Consider the following 25,065-nt stretch of genomic DNA (forward strand, 5'->3'; position numbering starts at 1 on the left):
ACAAAAATTATCATTAGCATATCAATAATTAGTAACATAATAGAACTGACTCGAGGATAATCTAATAAATGCAATAATTTCAATAAAAAAATTTAAACCAAAACCAAAATCTGTATTAAGTATTAAAAGTATTTTAATGGACCGAAACCGCCAACCGATATCTTCGTCCGGTCCGGGTCCCTGCTTATAAGTATATATACATATCCACAAAAAAAAAAAGTTAGTATGCATATAAATAATTTAATTCAATAAAAATTTCAATAAAAAATTTTTAATAAACCGGAACCAAAAAAACTGTAGTTTACAAAATACCGGTACTTATTTTGTTAGCTAGAAAACCGAAACCGAAGCCTTTATTAAATAATGGACTTTTTAATGGACCGAAACCGAAACCAAACCGATATTTGCGTCCGGTCCGGGTCCCTGTTATAAATCATAAATTAAGATACTTAGGGCCTTGAGAATTTCTTTAACCTCGGATCAATCCCGGACATTAATAATTATGCCGGATATTTTTGAAAAATTTACCCGGACCCTCTGCAAAAGAGGACAGTGTCCGTGGAAAAGAAAACGGATGGCAAAATGTAAATCAATAGAAATTTTGATATTTGTAATCTCATATATAAGTCATTGTCAAGCGTCAAATATGGCACGAGAATCATTTGTGGCGCTTGAGTATAAAAAAATCATGTTTCAAAAATTTCAGGAAGGAATTTAAAACTTATAAGTACACACATATCCACAAACGCAGTATGCATGTAAATAATTTAATTCAATAAAAATTTTAATAAGGAAATTTTAATAAACCGGAACCGGAAAAAACTATAATTTGCAAAATAGTGGTACTTTTGTTAGCTAGAAAACAGAAACCGAAACCTTTGTTAAGATTTTAATGGACCGAAACCGGAACCGAACCAATATTTTTGTCCGGTCCGGATCCCTGATAGTGTTAATTTTAAAAAACCAAAATATTTACTTATATCCTTTTATGAATATAAAATTCACTCTTTTTCGTTCAGGGGTTATCAAAAATAACGAGACAAAGCTATAATGAGCAAAACAATTTCCAGATATTGCCCCCCCCCCCTTATGACTGGCACACCTGAGTGCCCGTCCGATAATTCACTCGATAATTGGCGGAGTATCATTGTCGTGGCTGCAGATCACGATGCGTATCGTAATGTATTAAAGACGACGCGTGCTCGTCGACATGGGTAACATGAGGAAAATAGAAGGGAATTATGCTCGCGACACATTGCCGACATATCAAGAAGAGCAGGTAGTATCTGTTATCATTCACGAAGTCGGAATTAATTAGCAATTCAATCTACCGCGTAACGTTATCTATTTGTGCCGTTGTTAAGAGGTAGAAAAAAAATTATGTATATTTTCTTTCTAAAAATATGTTATCATTCAAGCGGTATTCATTTCATATATAGTACATACATACATTTCATACAGTTTTAGTTTTAGATACGTACTTAGCGCGAGACACTGCCGTGTCTCTTGGTACATATCTACAAAGTATGCAATATGCATATAAAAAATAATTTAATTCAATAAAAATTTCAATAAGAAAATTTTAATAAACCAAAATCGAAAAAAACTGTAATTTGCAAAAATACCGGTACTTATTTTGTTAGCTAGAAAACCGAAACCGAAACCGAACTGATATTTCCGTCTGGCTCCACAAGGTAAATTGACAAAGTAAATTTTGACTTACCGGTGTGGTGTACGGTTGGCAGGCCAGCCTGATGCCGTCGTGTCTCAGCTTCTCCTGCAGCAACATCCTCAGCTGCATCCTGGGAATTCTCACCAGCTCGGCCTTGCCCTCCTCGTACTCGTCCGCGAACTTGGTCAGCTCCTGACCGCCGCTGGAGGAGCTGGCCGTGGGCGACGCACGCTGCGCCTCCTTGTCGCTGGGTGGCCTGTCGGACGAGGTCCTCGACGACTTGGAGCTGATATTGTCGCAGCTGTTGTCGTTGGTCGTCTCCTCCAGCGTGAAGTAAACGCTCGCTGCGCCTTCCTCGCGCAGGGTCTTGACCGATTGCAACAGGCGGGCGCGGTGCTTCTGATTGAACACGCCGATCGCATCGAGATCCGGATCGCCGATTTGCTTGCAGATCTCAAGGTCGTCGTAGCCGTTGTCGATAAACGACTCCGAGTACTGGCCGAGATGAAGCGATCGCAGCCACTCGACCACGATGTTACTTGCCACGGTCATCTCGACGCTCTCACGTTGTTCGCGCGTGGGTTCCGACTACGCCCCCGCTCGCTCTCGTTCGCCTCTCTTCAAAACCGTCCTATTCTCCCGTGCCCGCTCCTCGTCGCGACGAGCCCGCTTTATTATCCGCTGCACTCGTCGTCGTCGGCGGCTAATACCATCCCGCGAGGCCGCCTCCCAGACGACGATGTAACGTCCATCGAGGCGCGCGCGAGGATCGTCCAATGTAATCGCTCGGTCGATTTAGCGAGTAAATCGGAGCTCCCGTCTGCCGTCTTCTTCTAGCGCGACATTCTCCTCCCACGATCGGCCGCGGTATTAACGAGGGTCGTCTCGCCGGCGACCCTGAAACACGCGGGGCGTCGACGGGGGGGCTCGTCGCGAGATACACGTGTGACAGACTCGAGATCGCCGTCGCTCTCCCTTCTCTCTTCGTCGTCTCGCCGATGTGTCCGAGAGCTTTCGCGCGTCTCCCGTCCGCGTTTCCGACAAGACGCAAAAGCCGGAGGGCGAAAGGCCGACGGTAGGATCTCGTTTTCGACGCGAGAAACACAGGCGCGGAAAGATTTAGGGAAATTTTCGAGAGATCACACGCGCACACACATATACACACACACGAGAGTGTCAGTCCTTCCCGGCGCACATACGACAGCAGCCCCGAGCTTATCTCTCGACAAATTCCGTCGCGTCCCGCACCTTTCGCTCTTCTTTGCGCACCGTGCCTCTTGCTTTCGCCCGTCGTCGACGGAATCTAATCCGGCACGCCGCTGCTCGGTGACGGCGCGACTTTTTTCGTTATTTACGCGCCGCGCGAGCGAGCGCGCGCTAAGGACGTGCCTCTAATTCAAATAAAAGTCGTTGGAATTACATCGCGCACTCGCGAGAGATTGAGATTATCACCTGCTGATTCGCCAAAGTCGCGCGATCGTCGATCGATGCGGGAACGGTACGCGCTTATCTTCACGCCACACTTGTCGCGACGAAGCGAGAGAAACCGGCGGAGTCTCTCGTTCCTACGGCGATGAATCTGGGCGATCCGCGAAAAGTCCGCGAGCGAGTCCTCTTCGGCTGGAAGACGACCGTGGGATCACGGCGAGATCGACGTCGAGATCACCGAAGACGAACGACGTGGACGGATCCTTCCGTTGAGAGCACTGGCTGGCCACCGGGTGAAGTCGGCGCGGAGAGAGCGACCCGTCGCTCGCTTCAGACCGACGCGACGCAACGCGACTTCGAAACTCGAAACTCGCGCCACAGTCACTTGGAATCTCGTTCACGCGACAGGTAGAGACGAGTCCGCGTCGGTTACTCGCCACCGATACGAATGTCACGCACACGCACCAAACGCACGACGAAGACAAAAATTCGAACGCGTCCGCCGGCCGACGTTACGACGCGCGCGATCGCTCGCCCCGACACGTTCTTCGAAAACCACGGCTTCTCCCTCGCCTCGCAGAAACCTCGCGCAGTCACTCGCGACGGTCACGGCCGGCTATTCCACGCGTTGAAGTTTCCCCCTTCGCGCACGGACACATACGAGCGGGGCTGCGACGCGCACTAGAAAACGGTCGTCCGGTCGAGGACGCGATCGAGAGATTTCGAAGGGGGCCGAAAAAAACGCAACGGCGACGGCAACGAACGGCGAGGGTCCGTTGGTATCCCTGACGCGCGGCTTGCCCGACCGGCCCGCGTGCGAATCGAGACGATCGACGGCGACGACGGGACAAACGTGGCCGCGGTGATCTTCGCGATGAACGCGCGTCGCACACAGTCAGAACGAGGAAGACGTCATCGTCGTGATTCGACGGAACGCGCGAGACGACGCACCACAGTACGACACTACCGCGACGCGGCACACGGCTCGACTGATACGATACGAGACACTCACCAGAGGGAGTCCCCACCACTACTCTTCACGAACTGCCTCTCCCCTCTCCGCGCCCGTGCCGACTCGCCGACTGCCGGCAGTGCCGCTGCGTGCCTTGTGCCTTGTCCTCTCCCCACCAGCGGGACTTCTCGATCACCCCCCCCTTCCCCCTTCGTCTCGCGCATCGCGTACGCGTATATACGCACTACGGAACGGAACGTGCAATTTCAACCGGCGACTCCGGCGAGAGCGAGAATGAGTCGTCGACTACGGTCAGGATGCAAGATGCGACACAGCCGTCGGGGTGGATCGGTCCTCTCGGTCTTGTGCGGATGCGAAACCCTGACGAGGTAAACTCGGCCGTTCGCCCCGAACCTCTTCTACCCGTCGAAAATTTGAGAATTTGAGAATTTCGCTGAAAACTTCAGCGACTTTCTCCCCTTAAACCCCGAAATGTGCGCGCTCCGGACTTCTAAAGATTCTATCTCACTTTTCTGGGATTCTGTTCTAAGCCCACTTTAGACGATCCATAAATCTGCGTGTCGGATTTCAAGATAGAATTCCATTTATTATTTTATATTCAATTTATTTGAATATATGTATTTAAAATATGTGGGGTGGGAGAGAATATTCATGTATTTCGAAGAGTTTCAAATAATTTTCCTGTTACACGACACATAAAATTATATACGCATAGAGATAGAATTTTATTCTGAATTCTGCCACAAATTAAAAATTGTTTAAAATGGACTTTGTTAATATTTTACACATAGACATTTTAACGAAAGAAAATGTTTTTTAATACCGATCACCTAATATGAGAACATTTTTATAATATTCTGCTTCTATAACAATAAAGTCTTTATGGTATTCTTTATGGTATGTAAGTTATAGAATTTCTATTGCACATTGTTACACAATATTGACATTTTCTACTTTGAAGTACTTTAATAATTAAACGAGAACATTGCTCCAGAATTTGATTAAAATTCCGAGTATCGCATTTTATTATGTAGATTTCAACTTCGACTTTCGCGCAGAGAGGATCGAATTAAAAAATATATTTTTTAATATAGTTAGCGACGAAATCCGCTTATCGCTATCGGTTTTTGTATTAAAATGACAACGGTTTCTTGAATTCACACGAAAAGCGTGGAAGAAAGTAGCGGAAAAAACTATAGGTACACTCTCGTTTCTCTTTCCATAACGTCCGCGTTGCGTGATCGTTCAGAAAACACTGTGGTCACTGGACGAGAGTTAGTATCGATGATTATCTACGACAATCGTAATCAATTTCTTTGTCGGAACGGCGACATTTATAAATGAACGCCTAACGGCAATGGTGTACAAGGCCTGTGACCCACGAGGCCAATAATCTGCACTGCTGCCAGTCAAACGGCCGGCACGTTCAGCTCTCTATGTGGTATTATATCACGCTCGTATGAAACTAGACTGCATCGAGCGGTGAATGCGATAGGAACGACAATAGTTCGAGGGTCACGTCGATGGCCACTTTCTCCTTTTTTCCAGCAGAAATTGAGTATCCCTTAAGGAACAGCTCCTCTCGAAAATAATGAAAAAACTACGTAAGAGATAATCATATAAGTACAATTATATATTGGATAATAAAAATGCGTAAAATGATTGTTCATCAATGAGATTATTAATTGAAAAATTACTTAATCGCTTAGAATTAAAAAGATAAGTTTCGAGGAAAGTTTCACTATATCATTTTATCGCGATAAGCGACAAAATTTTATTAGATATCCACACGAAATTTTTGGATGGGAAGTAAAAAGTAAAAATATATTTATTTATAATTTAATGTTTTGATTATTATTATTCACACATTGAAATAATTATTGCAGTTCAAATCAATACTGTTTTGCAAAACAATTTTAATATTATTTTATTATTATGTACAAAATGTAATGCATAAAATACATTCTTAGCTCCTTGTTGCAATGTGATATTTAGACAACAAGATTCTTAATCATCTGTATTCGTTTTAGCAAAGATGTGCAGCATTATTTATTTTAATTATTCGCCGTAAAACACGTGCCGCATTTGCTTTTCGAGAAATACGAGCGCGAAACCGATGGCAAGCACTACTCTTGGGAAATCTCTATTAAATGACAATGCTAGTCGTGCGTAGCTTGCGACCGATGATCGCCGATATATGCGTGAGGTCCGAATTAATTGAATGATCGGCATGGACGTACCCGTCCTGCTATGACGGCAAAGCAGGGAGTGACAAGTAGCTCTCAATAACGTGATATGACATTGCGTGTCGTGGACAGGAAGGACCCTTTCAATGCAACCCTCGCTATTTCCTCGCTTTGGTCGAGTAATTTGCTTTCGAAGCAGAGGGATGAGATTGGAAGACGGGTCACCTGTCAATATATTAACTCGTTTCCGCAATGCTGCGAATTATTATGAAACGGCGATATAAAGCTCCCATCGTTCACGGACTGTTTCAGATGTGCCAAATATTGATAATAAACGTACAACAAATTCCAATGTGGTATTGGGATATTCCTGATTATACGGAATAAATGATAACATCAAGGTCTCTTTGAGTTCGTAATTAATGTCAAACGTTACGATGGACTGCATTAAAACCTTCCATATACGTCAGCGAAAATTTGCGCGGCTGCGATGTGTGTGCGTGTGTGTGTGAACTCCGATACATTATCATAATACATAGATATTTTAATAACTTTTCAGATGGTGTAATCAAGAATATTTTTAAAGAAAATTAAAACATTGTGACAGCCAGTAACGACGTGTCAGAGAAAAAAAGAGAGAGAGAGAGAAAGAGAGAGAGAGAGAGAGAGAGCTTGAGAATAACGTTATTTTATACATGTTTGCTAAATGCTACTTTTTTAATTTGCTAAATCAAAATTGAATCAAAATTAAATTCATATCCAAATGACATATAAATCAAATCATTACATTAGTCTTATTAACAGGTCATTAATTTTACGAATAAGGGGATACGGAAGATTAGCATTCCGACGATTGTCTGCTGAATATGATAAAGCATGCCCTCCCAGGATGGTTACCGCATACAGAGCAGGATAAATGTAGGGTCCTGTCGGATTCTGGTTAGGTACTCGGTTTATCTTTAATCGGTGCGTCGACAAGACATGACGCTAGCAAGAATTTGCAATTTGCTGATGTATGCATATATTATATAACGATAAAGGATCGCAAATATTAAATAAATTCTCGAGTAAAGGCTCAGTCACAATGAGAAAAATAAGGAATAAAGGAATGTCGCATCTCACTTCAGTACACGTACATTAAAGTGAGATACAACATGCCTTATTCCTTATTCCTTTATCTTATTCTATATTTTTCTCATTGTGACTGAGCCCTTAGGGAACTAGCAATAGTTGCTAGTTATATATATATAATCGAGGTTAAAATAGAGAAAAATCGGCGAAGCGTTCTAATCCGTTCTCAGGATTCTTGTTCATTGTTTTTACAAAACGAGAAGCAGTGTATCATCTTGTCAGCGACACACGATATTCTATGGCCGTATAACGATCCTTATAAATTCTAATCGATAATCCGGCTGGCGTTTAATCCTGTAACTTTCATACGTATGCCGTTTCATTGTTTACGAGTCCAGCGACGGCGTGTTTACGGTGTGTTTTACCGTTTCAAAACAACCAATAAAACGGCACTTCCCGTTCGCTTCTCGTCGCTATGTGCCATATATATCGACGGCCGAGAGCAGCCTATGACGCTGCAACCAGTACTGCGGCTTCGCGCCATCGTTGCAGTCGCGCGCGGCTATCGTCTCGGTGTCCGAGGTCGACGACGTCGCGATAAAAAGTCAGCTGGAGCCAAGATGCTCAAAAATATCGACATTAACTGCCGATTTGTTTGACTGTGAGTTCGGTGGAGAAAAACGCTGCGCCCGATGCTTGCGAAATGGCGATCGTAAATAGCGGGTTCGCGCCCCGACATAAAACTCCGAACGAGCCCGGGCGAGCTTAAGGCAGACAACCGTTTTTAGAAAAAAAAAAAAAAAAAGCAGCATATTGCATGGCTTTATAAGCGTTATGTGCATATAGCAGCCGCGTTAACTACCGATATAAAATTCAAGGAAAAAGATTTTGAGCGAGCTTCTCTCCCTTTCTCGCGCGACGCTCTGTTGGACGCTCTGCTACGCGACGCGTCCGGGTAAATTGCGATATCGTAATTAAATAGACGAAGCCCCTCGTATTTCAGGATGATTCATCGCCGCTAGACGAGTCGTTTTCATCCCGTGTCATTAACACATTACGGTGCACGACTTGCCGGCTCGGATTGCCCCGGTCGCGGCATCGCGGCAACAATTTTTCGGCTCCGTTCTGCTACATTACGCGACTCGCGCTGCGAAACCTGAATGGTGCGCTATTTTGCTATTTATCGTTCCACCGATATTTCATAAAAAAAAAAAAAAACGCAGTGTGGCGCCCGCGAGTCCGGCGGATCCCGACGGTCTCTCTCATCGCCTTTCCACGAGACCACGAATAATTTCGTGACGTTTATCGTTCAAAGCTGCGCGCTCGTAAACAAGGCGAACGCGGAGCTCTGTTTCGTGTGTATCTAAAAGCGCGTATATGTATCAAACAATAAGAGCGTACTATAAAGCGCGGGCCCATGAAAAGAATTTCCGCGCTCTAGGATACATTTAATGATGGATCGTAAAAAACATGCCGTAAATGATAATGATATACCGGGACCATTTCTGCGAGAACGTTATTTGCTGCAAACATCTCGGCGGTAATACGAGACTAATTTCTGTTTTTCTTCGGTACGCGCCTTACGTAGCGCGAGGGGATGCTGCGAGAGATGCCTTGGAATCTGCGTAATTAAGCGAGGGGTCTCGCGAATAAATTTACATCGTCTGTAAATCCTTCACATTAGATAAATGCTCACAATTAGCTCCGCTCCTGCTGTGCCCTCCGCGCATTTTCGGATTCGCGAAGGCTGTGCCGTTTTTGGTAATTAAATAATATTGCAGCTGTTATAATTGCACGCGAGAGTAGGTGTCCGTTTATTGTCTGTGATTTACTTGGATGCATTAATTATTACCTAAATGATCACAAACATGCACGCGCGTGCTATTAATAAATCTGTGGTAATTAACAAGCTCTACATTAATTAGGTTATTTGATAATCTTCTAATACTAATCTAATACAATAGTCTCGGTCTTTTGTACATTGTTCGAACAAAAATAACTTTTATCACGGGACGCGAAGAAACGATAAAATTAACAGAAACGTTCGTTTCGTCATTATTAAAACTTTCTCTCTATGTATTCTCGCCTGTATTCTAATTCTTTAAATATAAGAAGAGTGACTATTTACATATTAAGCTTTAACATTAATATGCAGACTCTTGCATGTAAGTTTGTAGTATCGTAATATAAGATTTCTCTGTACTGCATTACTTTACTGGGGACAGTAAGAGAGAGATTTCAGAGTGATATCAGTGACGGCGGTTTAACGACACCGTAACCCTCACCGCAGATAGAAGGAATGCACTTCATTTCTGGACGGAGGGTGCATAAAGGACCATCCGTGTACCCGGAAAGCTCGGGTTAATTCAGAGGCCTGGCGAAAGTCGTAAAATAGTGCGTGACTGCCGGTTTTCCAGCAGGGAAAGGAGGAGGAAGCACATATACGTATACGTAACTACAAGTGGATGTGTTTGCGAAGCAGGTGGAGCTTTGTAAGGGAACCTGCGTGTATATCTGTACTTGCCCTTCTGTACAGGATGTCTCAAAGAGAAAATCACGTATCTCGATCATATTATCTTTCTTTGGCTTATTTGAAGACTTTAAATAAAATGTAGCAGATCATGATTTGCGTCTAAATCTAATTTTAAATTATTAAATATCTTAATAAATAAAATTTTATGCGTCAGAATTTTACTGAAATATATTTCAAAAAGAGCAAAACTTTGTTTAAAATTTTAGAATCTTAATTCGCCAAAATATCTCTTTTAATCTTCACTGGACTAAAAAATTATTTATCTTTCTACATTGAAGTTATCGTCAAATTTTTAAGCCTTATTAAAACATGGTTATTTTGAGACGCCTTATGTACATAAGGACTAGTAGCTTACCTTGAATTCGGAGGGTAGGATTCTGCTGTGAGCGAGGCACGTACGTCTTCTACGACTACGGATACCATTACGAAGATGACGGTAGGCAACTGAAAAAGTATATACAGCACATCCAAGTTTTTCAATGCGAGACGAAGGAAAGGTTTGCTAAACACGAAGATCCTACCGATAGAATGTTAATATATCTCTTATCACATATACAGGCGAGTTTACGGTAATTCAAATTAAAAGTTTTAATTTATATAATAATCGACGTCGATAATGAGAAAGAATAAGATAGTTAGAGTAAGAACAAATTTGCTCTAATTTATTAACGTTGCTAAAACATCATCAGTACTCTATGCAAACTACTTTCTTGCTTTATATTTTTCTTGTGATACTCGTACACGCGTAAGTTAAACATGGCGAATTGGGCACCCGAATACCTACGGAGCTGAGATCGTGAGATCACAGCCGGAGGCTGTACGAAACGGTTATGTGGTTGTCGAGTCTGCTAAAGCACAAGGTCAAAGTTTCGGCAATTTGAGATGCGATGCGGGTAAGGAGGTAGCAACTTTAATCACTTTCGAATCGGGGTAAATCTACTCGCGTATCTCGAACCCGCAGGATCCATATCGCGTGTAGTTGCTGCTTTACGAGAGGATTCTGGTATAAGGGTATCGTATCGAGAAGGAAACAATCAGTGCTAGTTAAATTAACAAGTCGAGTAATTCAAAGTATATTCTTTTCACAGACATATAAAACAGTTTGTATATCTATAATTATTTGAATTTATTTATAATTGCCTGAATGTATTCCATGATATACAATGGAGATATACTTTTTGTATATCCTCATAGATATAAGATAGACGAATAAATAGTTACAAATGTTTGGTTGCGTCATGCTTAGAATACGATCTAACTGTAAACGTGCGAACGATACATCTTGAAAGAATTGTTAGCAATCTTCTCCTGCCTACGTAGGATTACCATAACAGGAAATATCAAACAGATCGTCGTATTTCTTATCTATCGCGCGCTCGCATGATTATTCATCTCTTCGGATTTCGCATCGTGTTACTTTCACGTCTTCAAAATGCAACACTTTCTCCTTCCCTAAGTCGAAAACACGAAAGTAAACGCCAATATATTTATGCACTTCGAACCTTTTCGTTTTACGGTTTTAGGCGGAATTTTAATCGAGGTCACGACCTCGCGCGCGGACCTTCCGCAGTGTGCGAATCCATAAATATCAAGTGAAACGCGAAATTAATGGGTGTGGCGTGACTCGGGCCAGCCGCGTGCCGTACATCCGAGGTCTCGAAAACGGCAGATGTATCGCGTCGGCGTGCAAATCGGAGATGTCGCCTGTAACAGATTCTTTTGAATGTTTCGCTTAAAAGAATTTCTTCTCCGGTACCGGATAAGAATATCCCTCGTTGTCGGAGTCCACGCTCAATTGGAGTCCCGAGCCTATGGAGCCCAAGTCATTACCACCGTTTACGATGCCACCGGAAATGCTAAATCCAGGACTCTGTCCACCTTCCAATAATGCGCCGGCTCCTCCATTGGCTGCTTCAATCCCGAGAGGACCGATTGATTGTATGGATTGAGAACTGATCGATTGTATGGGTTGAGGACCGATTGATTGGATGGGACCGATTGGTTGAGCGGACACCCCCGAAATGTGATATGGATCAGATATGGATTGAGAGATTGAAAATGAGCCTGGTGCGTGAATTGCTACTGGGACCGGACCAATTGGAACTGGGACCGGGTGCGCTACGTGCACGGGATGAGGTACTGGCACTGGAACCGGGCGAGGTACGTTAACGGGATAGGCCTTGGTGACAATAACTGGAACTGGTTGGGGCACTGGAACGGGGACGGGACGCTTTACTTCGAAGGGTACAGGATGCGGGACCGGCACAGGGACCTTGCGAGTGACGGGAACGGCCTGAGGTACAGGAACGGGAACTGGAACCAGGCGATTCACGATCGTTTTGTGAATGTGTACGGGTCCGTATCCGTAACCTGGTCCGTATCCGTAACCTGGTCCGTGTCCGTAACCGGGTCCCGCACCGATGCCGAAACTTGGTACATATATTCCGTGACCGTTCGGCACTCCTCCTATGAATTCGATTCCATGACCAATTCCTCCGGGCCTATATCCGTAACCGGGCCCATATCCGTAACCGGGTCCGTGTCCGTAACCGGGTCCATGTCCGTAATTGGGTCCATAATTGGATCCGTAATTAGGTCCGTAATTGGGTCCGTGTCCGGATCCGTGTCCATATCCATTCCCATATCCATTTCCATATCTGTTTCCATATCCGTTTCCATATCCATATCCATATCCATTTCCATTTCCATATCTGTTTCCATTCAACACAGCATCACCGTGGGGGTTGTAACCGCCATGTCCATATATCGGTGATCCTCCGTGTAGAAGACCACGTTTGTCATGTTTCTTCTCCGACGCATCACCGGCGAGGGCGGAGGCGAACAGCAACGAAATCTGTAAGCAATGATTTGTCATTGATTTGTGTCTGTTATTAAGAAAAAAGATTGTATTTTTTGGTAACAAGGTGCTTATTTTATTATAGAAATCTGTGACATTAATTTTTTCGGTTCTATTAATATAATAAATGGCGACGCATTATATTGTAATTTGTGGAAAGTAGGGATTATATTCACAGATATGTATTTGCACGATTAAGATATAGATTTGAGAATGGCAAGTAATTAACTAAAAATTTAATATCTAGACAAGACATAATATTAAACAAAATTATACTTTGTTCTTAATGTTCTAATAAATAGAGTCAGACACAATCATGTTACAACACAAGAAAAAGAATTTATATCCGCTAATGATAAAAAAAATTGTGGAAGTTGAAAAATTATATCTCTTTACTTAATATACTTCTGACAAACAGTAAAACTTTATTTTCTTATGGTGCACTCGCGGCTATTAAGATATCCGGAGAAAAGAAGTTTGACGAAAAATTTTACTACTTACTAAGAATGCCCTCATGGTGAACGTGCTGTGAGGAGATGAGTCTGAATGTGCTTCATATCATCGAGATTCATCGGTTTTTATACGGCGACGCCAGACGACACAACTACTTTCACTAGATATTCGCTGCAACACGCCCTCTGATCTGGACCCATCACATTCTAAAACTCCCAAACTTCCTCAATGATGCAATTGATCATGCAAGAAAGATTCGAGAGGCAATTCGCTAAGTAGATCAGCGAGAAGAATATTCATAAGTTATCTCCTGACAGCCTAAGTTATTCTCTCATGGTATATATAAGATTTATTTAATAAACAAACATTTTTGGAATTTTTAATATATTTATAAAAATAATTGCTATATGCAAAATATGATTTACAAAATTTTCTATAATCCATCCAGAAATCAAGAATAAACGAATCTCGAAAAATAAAATCAAAATTTTGTGTAGCTAAAGTTAAAATAACGCTCTTGTCTGTACGTTTGTTAACATGATGCAAGTGAAAAGATTTATTGTTTCCATTGTTGGCCGTCATAAAAAGTTTTTTTTTTTTAATTGAACTGCACGTGTAGAGTCGTTATCACCAACGATATTTTTTCTAGTATCTGGAAATGTCATTTCCATATCACACAATTGTTTTCAACGTCCGAGATATAACAGTCCATGCATATATCTGTAGAAGGCAAATATGCTTCACAATCATGCTCCAGGTTATACAATCTTATCGGCTAATGTACTTTTAATAGAGAAGAGAATATAATGCAAATTGTTACAATTTTTTTATTTAGATTAGCGAAAATTAGCGAAATATACATATATATCCAGGTAAATAATAGAATATTAATAGAAACAAATTTATATTTAAGCTATATATTGTTTTTAAATTATTACATGCAAGACGCGATATAATTAAAAAATCATATACCGTTATACGATATAAAATTCTTTATACATCTATAAAAGATCAAAAAGTAACGTTTTTCATTGCGTCTTACTTCTTTATTATTTCATGAAAAGAAAGTAACAAGGAAGTTGCCACAAATTTCTTTAGCGACGACGCATGCATATAAATCTGCCGGTGACTGGCACAGGAGACGCATTACCTAACACTATAACAGACACCTGCGTTAATATCTTTCTAGTTGCTTTATTTGTCGCGGTCAACCGTTAATTGCCCTTTTACTTACAGTTTAGACGTCGGAGCAGTACGCTAGTCTGGAGCAATAAATCGGTAACCATACGGCGACAATTAGCAACGTCTCGTTGAGCGCGTTGTGAGAACTGCGCGCCGTTTCACAATCCTAATTTCCTTACTCGAGAATTAATTGGACTCATCGTACAACGTATCTTGCGAAGTATGCGTGATTTCTTGCTTAAATAGCATAATTGTAGAGTTGATGACGCATTGCTCGTAGTCTATTTTTGTGTATCGTTCGTAATAAAAATAGTGACAGTAAAATTTAATAGCAATGCAAATAAGTTTACTAAAGCTGTTAAGATATTCGATTCTTTAAAACATTTGCAGTTGTAATAAAAAATCTTAATAAATTAAGTTTAAAATTCCAAACAGATAATGCTATGTTGCATTAATATCTTTCAATAAAATTTATTAAATATGACAGAAAGTAAGTACATACTTTAAATATATGATGAGTAATAAAGAATGATTTAAATACATGCATAATTAATTAACGCGAAGAAATAAGAAAATTAAATTTGAATTATTTGCATTCTTAAAAACAAGATTGCCGAATATTACACGCTTCAAGAATAACAATATCAATACTACAAGTGTTAATTATACTCAGAGAAACAGCATGGACACAGACAGAGAAACGAGCTTTCTCTTAAAGCTACGCGATTCAAACGGGCTATCGCTTTTGAAAGCGGGGTAAAGCGCGTATTTAGCTGCTGGCCAGGCGCTCTCTCATAATTAGCAGTTTCCAAAGGATTTCCACTGAGAGTCCGCTAGCAGGCGCCGCCAAGATTTATCCGCGTCATCCTTTTTATTCGGGTATTCACGAGCGAGGTGCCGAGAAAAAGAACGGAAAGTAAATGGAGACATATTCCTGTAGGAGCGCGCGAAGCACGGTCGATGCAGAGCGGGAGCTAATGTCAGAGATTAGAGGTAATCCGTTCTCGGCTGGCAATCGTCGAGGAGGATCCTCCTCGTTCGCAACCGGAGCACAGCTTCGATCTAGATACTGCAGTCGCACTGTCGCAGCGCCGCGGAGGTCTCCTTCCTCCTCCGGTCCTGGGGCCGGATCCTAGACGCCCTTTTTCGCCGGCCGATACATTACAAGGAATTAGGTACGGAGAGAGAACGCGTTTCGAGTGACGTGAGCATTAAGACCGCGCAAGACACGGCTCCGTAATTACACTAATTACGGAGTCGTTAGGATTCTTTATAAATACTGCGTCTTTGTTGCCTTTTTCTTCTTCTCACGACCGCTCCCGCGAGCGCGAGCTTCGGAAGCGACCGCGGAAGGAATGCGTGCCGACAGCTTTATGAAAAATTTTGCGGTTTTGCGGTCCTTATTTTCCTCGTGATCAAGTTTCCTTTTGCATTTACCGTTACTATCCAGAAGCTAGTATATGTGCTATGCACTAGTAACAATATAACGCGGAAAAAATCTTGTCCTTTTCTCTGCTCACTGTATGATCTCGTTTTAATATTCAAACAATTCTTTCTATGCTAAAATTGTCTATAGAGCATAATTGTAGTTATTAAATATTTGAAATTAAAAGATTCTCTCACGCAAATTGAAGGCATATAAACACAAAATAAAACCGTGTTTATTTCATTTGCAATTTAATTTATGTGACCTTTTATTAATATATTTAGTATTAATTAAACATTCGAGAAATATACCTAATTAGATTTTTTAGCTGTCTTTAAATGCAATACAAGGTATCGTTGTAGCGCGTCTGTGAATCTGTTATTTTAAATTAAAACAAACGGAAATTCTGGTCATTGAACGATATTTTGGATCTAATCTATTCAGATCGAAAAATCCGGCAGACATATCGTAAACTTTCGTATTTCTCTACTTTCACTAAACCAGTCTCCGAGGAAATCAAAAATATGCACCTGCAAACTTGTTCTTTTCTCCCAATAAGGTCGACTTCGCCATAATATATGAATAATTAATAGATCTTGCTAATTAAAACAGTGAACAAACTGCGTTGTCATTCGTGAAATTCGCATGCAGCCGTAATTTAAGTGCGATTTCGCTTGTAAAACTATCCGATGTTTTCATATTTAGATATATGTACAAATCGTAAAATCTGCGCATACATGTGTAGAATTAGGAAGAGTTATATAACCTCTCTCACACACACACACGAATTTTGGTGGTATTCAAAATTTAGTAGAAAGTAAATTAAACTTAGAATTTTTGGAAACAATATTTTATGTTTCTCAAGCTGTAATAATTAAAAAATATAGTCCATTTTGAATTGCTATATACTAGCGTCCAAAATTATGAATAACAGATTAAGTATCGAGATAATAACAAATGTTGACTTGTAGAAATTTTACTTTTAATTACAACGTGTGAATAAATTGATTCGCCGGTAAATTAAAATGCTTGTAAACTCTCAAAGATGCGTCTTATAAATCAGTGAGATTACACGACAAAATAATGTTGCACAATACGTCTGCGTGTGCCTTGACACGTTTCCATTCGTCATGAACAACGCACTTTCGGGCACGCTCAGAAGTTCGTAAACCTCTTTCGCGGATTCATACGTCGATATTGTTTTACGGCATCTCAGAATGGCAAAGACGACGAGATGCAGAACGACGGTGCTGATGGCGCGAGAGCATGGCACGAGGAGAGAAAGTCGACGGGAAGAACTCGATTTCGCAAATGCCGAAATAAAAACTTTTCTCTCGCCTGGCTTTTCGCGCCGCGCACAAATCTCAAGCGTATTTTCGCGCGGCAGTTCTCGCGATCTTGACAGTTCCGCGCAAATTGCAACCGTCGACAATCAAACTTACCGTCGCGCGAAACACCGTAAACGGCGAGGGATCCCGTATAAATCTTGTACCGTTTCGACGTTCCCGTTTTCATGATGAGGGGTCCTCGGCGAAACGATTTTTGCGACGAATTTCTAAGGACGATGGTGAAAAAACTCGCGTTCGGATCGACAAAATCTAAAAGTAGTTTGTACCGCGATTACTTGTTCCCGAAATGCTAGCGTATAAATTTGATTCCCGAATCGAACGTGATCTTTCGCGGTTGTAAAAATCGCAGGCGATAGTAAAACCGGACTGTTGAAGCGTATAATAAAATGATGTTTCGCGGAAGTGTAAACAAAAGTTATTGGTGTCTAGATTGCGAATATACGAGACGATTTATATTTATATGTTGTCTGTATCTCCTCTAAATTGACTATTACATATGTGCGTCTGCTATTATTGTATAATATTCCATTTTTCTTTTTAATTGTTATAAATTTATTTGAAAGCAGTATCTACAATTTATAAAGAAGATATTTCTTTTTATGTTTCAACGTTAAACATTAAATACAATGCTGATTTTCTTTCGATAGACAGACTGATTCGAGAGAATATCGATAGATGTATAATTATCTCAAGGCAATTAAAAATCTCGGAATTATCCTTACGTGCGGGAATATACATATGTACATCAGTATCTGTATAAATATGGCGAGCAATTTGTAGGAAGTGCACGTAAATACTTCCATTCCGCTTTTTATCAGGTCTACATCGTAGATCGGTCGGCTCCCTGGGAAGTTTTCGTAAATTACCAACGACTTGTGGAATTGCCCCATAACCAAAATGAATTCTAGAGCGTCGTCGCCATTGGGGAGGATGCTGCAGGCTTTGCAACAACGATGTAGAGCGCGACGCGAATTCGCATCGGCTGGTAATCGTATTAAAAGGGGTGAAGCACCCAAGATCGAAACTTTCGTGAGCGAGGTAACGCGTAAAGAGGTCGGGGAGTGAGAGAGAAATAGGCGGTAAAAGAGGGATGGCGGGGAAGACAGAGGGGAGAAAATAATGGAGGAGAGAGCCTCGACGAAGAGCGACAAAGTCGCTCGCTTTGAGTTCGCCCTGAGGATTTCTTTCAGAAATTCCGTCGTGGCGGAAGCGCTTGTCGTTTTATCCGTCGTGACTAACGGAGCGTTAATCCTCGAAACGAATCGCTAAAAAACAGTTTATTTTACGCACAGAGCCCTCAATATTCTTTTACAAACGAGACTCCGCCGATACTCGATAAAAAGAAGTACATAAAAGACGGATATTGATTCCTTAATCGTCTAAACCGGGGCCAAAGAGAACCATTTCTTGTGAAATAATATTTCTGTAATATCTTTCTTAGCAATACGTACGTTTAATAAGATAAAGGGACCGATCTCCGATACATTCAATTTGCTCGATTAAATTTAATATCATAAAAGGGGCACATTTAAAGATATGGAGGGAAGGAGGGAGAGAGTTAGGGAGGGAGAGAGAGGATATGTTACTTGTGCTCACAAATTATACATTACAAAATCTTTACGATATTGTTGGTCTTCCATAATTGGTTGTGTGTACTACATTCCGCATTAATATATGTTAACTTCTTCCCCGTTGCGACGAGCAAGAAGAAGCTCGTGGGAAAGTTTGAGAAACTTTTGGCGAGCCCGCATTCGCTCTCTCCGACGTTATATCGTTACAACTTGTTACGGTATCCAGCATCATGAGAGCTTCATTGTCAAGCTCTGCACCCTAGACATCGTGGACTGCCTCAGCTTAATTGGAGTGTTACATACTCCGTTTTCTCTCAGCCGTTCCTCGGTTCTCTCTCTCTCTCTCTCTCTCTCTCTCTCTCTCTCTCTCTCTCTCTCTCTCTCTCTTTCTCTCTTTCTCGTTGTTGCAAGCACGAGCCAACGCCCGTCTCCAAACTTGTCACAAATTCGACGAGGTGTTGCTACCTACTGAATTTGGGAGAGATGAACGGGGGAAATTAATTGTATAAACGTTTAACTTCTACCTTGCGACGCTCGACTCATTATCTAGAGCACGGACGTACCAAGAGATCTTAAAACATGATGAAGTAATGTTTGCAATACATTATATCTCGTTTTGATATTTCTGATGCTAGAAGATTGGTGTTAGCAATATATAAATAATTCCACTTAATTATATTGTAATTTTTACATAAATTTTAATAATTATTGAGATGTATAAACAGTTACTTGTTCTTTCAGTTTACATGTTGCATGTAACACAACACAATTCGTTACAAATTCCGCGCTTATTTTAATACAACTGTAATTATTATGAATTCAAACGTAGTTATTACTAAATAATGAATTAAACGTTTATAATAGCATTTCCAAATGATTAATGCTATTTCTATTACTTTCAGAACAAAGTGAACTCTTGATATACAGTACAATAAATAAAGTTTATTGTTTAAGGTAATTCTTGAAATTATGAAATATTCTATCATTTAAAAGCATTTTTAAAATATTCATAATATTGCTTGTTATATGATAATTTATTGTTGCATAAAATTCGAAATATATTGGTATCTTTAATCACACACATTGTCAAAAGAACTTATATAAGTAGTATATAATTATTTTATGTATAAGAAGAGAAAGTTAAAATCGCTTATTTCAAAATAATTTTTAACATTATATGACCGGTATTCATATTTAGTTCTTATTTCAAGACTGTCTTAAGTAATGTCTTAAGATGCTATAATACGGCTGTGATTGGTTCATGACGTCTTAAGATTGTACTTAAGACGGTCTTAAATATAAGAACGACTATGAATACCGGTCTATAGATATGCAATTTTTTCATATTAAGCAGATATCAATTTTAACAATATTCTCATCTTTCCTTATATATATAAAAAATTACACATATATTATATATATCCCTATTCATTCCAAGCAGCCCTTTCGTATCCCAACGGGTTTCTAATCCTCGCATCATAACTCACGAACGAATTGACGAAATTTAATGTTCCAAAGCGCAAATTAAAGCTAAAAGTGGTAGCTTTAATTTGCGCTTTGGAACATTAAATTTCGTCAATTTGTTCGTGAGTTATGATGCGAGGATTAAAAAAGGCAGAAAACACGTTGGAGCGAATAGGGATAAATATGTTATGTATATTAAACGCATTATACAAATTTAAAGTTTAATATAATTTTAAATAAATCCGAGAATATCTATCTTGTAAAATTATATTATATATATTATATATACAGGTGTGCTAATTGTTAAATATAAATGAGTACGGAGATGAAATATAATTCGACAAGATTTTTAACATGATTGCTTTCAAACAAAGCATAAAATAAATTTGCTTTTATACGGTTATATAATAAAGAGTAAACGTAACAAGCTTATATATCTCTTGTTTTTTTTTTTTAGATTAAAGAATTACCTTTGTTGATACAAAAATAACGATTGCGTTTTTCATATACGCATATAGTACCAACATAAATTCGAATTATGATGTAAGCATTTGTGCTTTTTATATTCCAGTGCAATCCTTAGCGTATATTCTTAACCATTTAAATAAGAGCAAGAAAAATAATTCGCGGAAGCATAATTAAAAAGCTAAAAGTATCCCTTATCAAAAAGAGACGAAAAAGAAATGCAACAAAAAGAATAAAAAATACATAAATTTAGGCTGTAAACTCTACGGATTTGTAGGATCTAAAGAAAGGGAAGTGCGTCACGCGACGACGACTCGTTTTAATTAAATGCCTGTAATTACGTTTCCCGCTAATTGCTGCGCGATGCCCTCAGGAACGTTATACCGCTCGGTCAAAAGAAAATTGGGATCTTGCCAAACTTTTTGCCGATGTTCTTTTTTTTTCCTCCACCGTTTAGTGGTGTCAAATAACTCGTAAGTATTCTCGCGCGAACGTAGCAGCGCGTGTTCTTGCAATTAGTCAACGAAAATGCACAAGTCGCTCGGTCCCAATTTTCTATGTGCTCCTAACTCGACGTCTCGAATGAAATCATTGGACGAAGTTACTGGCGCGTTATGCAAAATTTATATTTTCTAAAAGAAAGTAGGCATCTTCTTAAATAATTAAATTCACAGTTATATAGGTTTAATCGAAAATCGTAATCGCGTCACTCTGATGGGTACGTTTGTAGCGCGACTTGCGGAAATCACAATTAAACGATTCAACTATTTTGTTTCTAACAGGAGCGTCGAGATCTCTCTTTCTCTTTCCCTCTCTTTCTCTTTGAACGCAGCTTCAAGAGACGAAATACATAAGATTACATGGAGTGTTATATACCATGCTTCACCGTAGTCTCGCACAGACAACACTAACTTGAATTCCATTTAACACTCCAGATGATTCCATTCTGCCTCGCTTCCTTTTCTCATCGATCTATTACGCGTTCTATGGCGTACAATTAAGTACCGGGCAGGAACAGACTGGTTTGCCTTACTACGTACATGAATTTACTCTTGCATTAACTGTCGGGAATAATGCCGTTCGCACTATAACAACTAAATCACGAGAATTGCTTCCACCATTTGTCGATCGTTAAGGTGCTCAGAGCTAACTCTCAATCATTAATACGCCGGAAGAGCGTTTCAACATTTATCAAGCACCTGTTTACAATACGAAATACGAATTCCGAGCTTATTTAAATACGATGGCAACGCAAAATTAATTATATAGATTATATTTATTAAAAAGTTTCAATTAAATGTGTGTGTAAAACGCGACATGATATTTATATTTATCGGGAAGATTGAGATTGTCAAAATCACGAACGAGCTTCGAGCTCGTTTTATATTAGGGGTCTCGTAGCTAATTTATTAATTTTCTTCTGCGAGCTCTAGAAATCGTGCACGAAAGATATGGGGCTAATAAATATTCACAGGAATACTAAATGATCCATAGTAATGGGTCTTGATAAATCGAGACAACTTTTACTTCGTGTCGCGGTGAAGATACGGGCAACATTGCGTGAGTGCATAGAATAGATACAATTTTGTAGACAAGAAACTACAATTTAAAAAAGAATACGACTTGTGTTAGTTATCAATCTTTTATTTTGTGTTTATAAAACGTCGATTAGTCATCTTTGACTTACACTTGAAAAGATATAAGCGGTATTTCTTTTTAAAAATTATTGTCAAACTAGATATTCTTAATGATTGGAAAGTATTCAACAATTTTTTTTATCATAGAATTCTAGTGCGACAATGTTGAAAGAACAGGAAGGAAAAGGATAAGGCGCATAAAACTCGTTTCGAAAGAGCGAATATGATCGAAAGTGCAAGCAGATATCTATGTGTGATCGATCTCCGAAATGCGGAACTTTACGAATTCCACATAATTTGTGAAAGTAATCTCCATAATTTGCAGAACCTACCGACAGTCACATAGTTTCGTAGTCCACAGAAGGATCGACCGCGCGTATTACACTGCATATTTGGTCACATAATAATAGCTTCTATAGAAACCAACCTCGAACATATAATTAATAGGATTAGGTAAATCATCTTTATTCTATATAATTACCGATATATGCTTTATCATGTACGTTAATATATATAATAATAAAATTCAAGCGTGATATTGATATTGAACGATCTGGACATGACGGGATAATTGGCATATCTAATTAACTTTTCGTGCGTCATCAATTAAATAAAAATTATAAACGCAAGTAAATTCTGTACGACCTCGTACATACAATATTTTATATATATAAATAGCGCCTAATCTAAATATATTAAAGAGAGATAAAATATTAATGTGTCTAAAGAAATTACATAGTTTTTAATACTTCTTCGATTAAATTGCGACGAATTTTATTCTTCAATTAAATGCCAAATTTAATATGGGAGAATATTTATTCGCCGAGATTTAATTTGAATTGCAAGAAGCGCGGAATATTCAGTATCGATTTTGCAATATAATAAAATATGTCGTAGGTGACGAATTGATGAGTGAGCGCACGCGCGGTGGAACTCGGCGCTCGGATTTTTATTGTGAAGCGTACTTAGAGTATATTTAGCACGTCCAAAAATACTCGATGTCAATGTATCTTATAAAATTATATCTCGGCGCGACACACACACACAACTCGGCTGCGGCCTTGGTACAGCCGCGAGACAGCAGCATACCGCGCTAGCCATGTAAATAAAAACAAGGTCGCGCGGCGCGGGACGCGCGAGCGGCGGGCGTCGTCGTCGTCATTCGGTCATTCGCAATATTCGCATTCGTGTCCGAGCCGTTGAACGGATAGGTAAACGGTACGAGTCGCTCTCCGTGTATTACCATATTACTTTTCGAGATGCGATCGCGACAAGTACCGCGGGATACCAAACGCATGTCTTTACGAACAACTGAAAGCTATCAGTCCGTAAGAGTAATTAATTCCCTCATTTAACGACTCGTAAGGATATCGAGATGCCGGCTCGTGAGGTCCGTGAAGCAGATATTTCGCGCGATTGGTCATTCGAATTAGGAATTGAAGCGTACGCGAGACGGGAATTATAAGTTATTACTTTTAATTATTTCTCTAACAATATCCTCGAATTTGACCATCTCCATATCGCGTTTCGAATCTTTCATCGATTTTCGGTATTATGGTTGGTTTATTTTTACATCTAGGGTAATACGTAAAACGTATATGTATTTAATTTTCAAGGAGCAGAATATTCTGCGTATCTTTATTTAACGGTATGTCAAACAGTTCACGCGCGGCTGTAACGAATCGTTCGGCGAGTGTTTTAGCGTTGTTGCAAGTGTTTATTCGCGCGGCAATCTGCGTGGCGACTTCGCGAATGCCTCCGTATATATTGTCGCATCTTTTATACATTATTAGACCGCGCTAACAGGCGTCTCGGCCGTGATCTGTGATGCACGATGCACGGGTAAATCCTGTCGTCATATTGCGGTAGGGCCGGTAGGGCAAGATATACATATACAGATTCTGAAAGAAGAGTTTATTCATACTGGTACAGCGAGCATTCACGAGAAATAGGAAAATTTCGATAGCGACACCCGATAGTGACCCACTTCAATATGGCCGCGCCTCCCGTCACACGTATTTCGGCTGTGCGTCCACAGATGTCGGCGGTCTGGTATTGCATGTAGACGCCTGTCTGTGTGTCGCATTAATCTTCGAGATGCAATCGTTGTGACAAGTAGGGGAGACGCCGAACACGATTCTTTGTAGATAATTCGCTACGTGATCAAATTTCTCCTACGATTCAAGTCTGTTGGCGAGAGCTTTGTATCGAAGTAGGTATGTCGTAACGCGGCGGCGATGAATGTAGCTGTAATTAAATCTGTATTTCATACTTGTCAACCGCATAAATTCGGCGTTTGTACTGTTCGTTCGAAATTCGTTATTCAAACTTTGTTAATTTAGGAAATGTCGCAGTATTGAACGGACTTGTAACTCCGGTCTCCGATCCTTTTTTTTTCCACAATTTAATAAAATGCGCATTGTGTTTCAGGAATACCGTGCAAAGTGTCAGGCAATTATCGTATTCTAATGATTGGAGTGTCGCGAGTGTTGTGCAAGTGCCTGAAGACAATCTGAGAGGAGGAGGAGGTCTGGGAAGGACATCGGGCGCCGGCGGAGCAACCTTGCGGTGAGTATTACTTCTTATTTAAAAATTAATCGTTTTTTCTCTCGTTCCTTCCGATTGATCTATCAGCTATCTTGGTGGTTTAAAAATAATAACAGAAAAAAATTTTTTTAATTAAAAAAATTATTTTTATGAAGTTTCTTTTTCTGAAAAACTATGTAATTATTTTAATAAATATTTATTTGAAAGAAGAATAAAAAATTGGATACTCGTAATAATTATTTATTAAAATC

General features: G+C 40.2%; 2 protein-coding genes and 1 long non-coding RNA gene across 3 annotated transcripts in view; 1 reads left to right on the forward strand and 2 right to left on the reverse strand.

Annotated features, from left to right (window-relative positions):
* Positions 1 to 1,481: 1,481 nt before the first annotated feature.
* On the reverse strand, positions 1,482 to 4,136 carry LOC143905471 (sterile alpha motif domain-containing protein 5-like). Its single transcript, XM_077420908.1, has 2 exons — positions 1,724 to 4,136; positions 1,482 to 1,517 (listed from the first exon to the last, which is right to left on the reverse strand). The coding sequence occupies exons 1-2, from the start codon at positions 2,222 to 2,224 to the stop codon at positions 1,482 to 1,484; spliced, it is 537 nt and encodes a 178-aa protein (XP_077277034.1). The 5' UTR covers positions 2,225 to 4,136.
* Positions 4,137 to 10,968: 6,832 nt separating this feature from the next.
* Positions 10,969 to 14,484, reverse strand: LOC143905485 (uncharacterized). The gene is made up of 3 exons (XM_077420927.1): positions 14,408 to 14,484; positions 13,222 to 13,393; positions 10,969 to 12,717 (listed from the first exon to the last, which is right to left on the reverse strand). Exons 2-3 carry the CDS (start codon positions 13,234 to 13,236, stop codon positions 11,596 to 11,598), a joined length of 1,137 nt encoding a protein of 378 aa, XP_077277053.1. The 5' UTR covers positions 13,237 to 13,393; positions 14,408 to 14,484; the 3' UTR covers positions 10,969 to 11,595.
* Positions 14,485 to 23,992: 9,508 nt separating this feature from the next.
* Positions 23,993 to 25,065, forward strand: part of LOC143905501 (uncharacterized) — a 69,567-nt gene continuing 68,494 nt past the window's right edge. The window contains exons 1-2 of the long non-coding RNA XR_013259216.1: positions 23,993 to 24,483; positions 24,698 to 24,835. This is a non-coding gene — a long non-coding RNA (uncharacterized LOC143905501). The remainder of the gene's footprint in view (positions 24,484 to 24,697; positions 24,836 to 25,065) is intronic.

This window comes from Temnothorax americanus, unplaced genomic scaffold (assembly GCF_048541705.1).
Source record: "Temnothorax americanus isolate GAGA-0224 unplaced genomic scaffold, ASM4854170v1 Scaffold62, whole genome shotgun sequence".
NCBI lineage: Eukaryota > Metazoa > Arthropoda > Insecta > Hymenoptera > Formicidae > Temnothorax > Temnothorax americanus.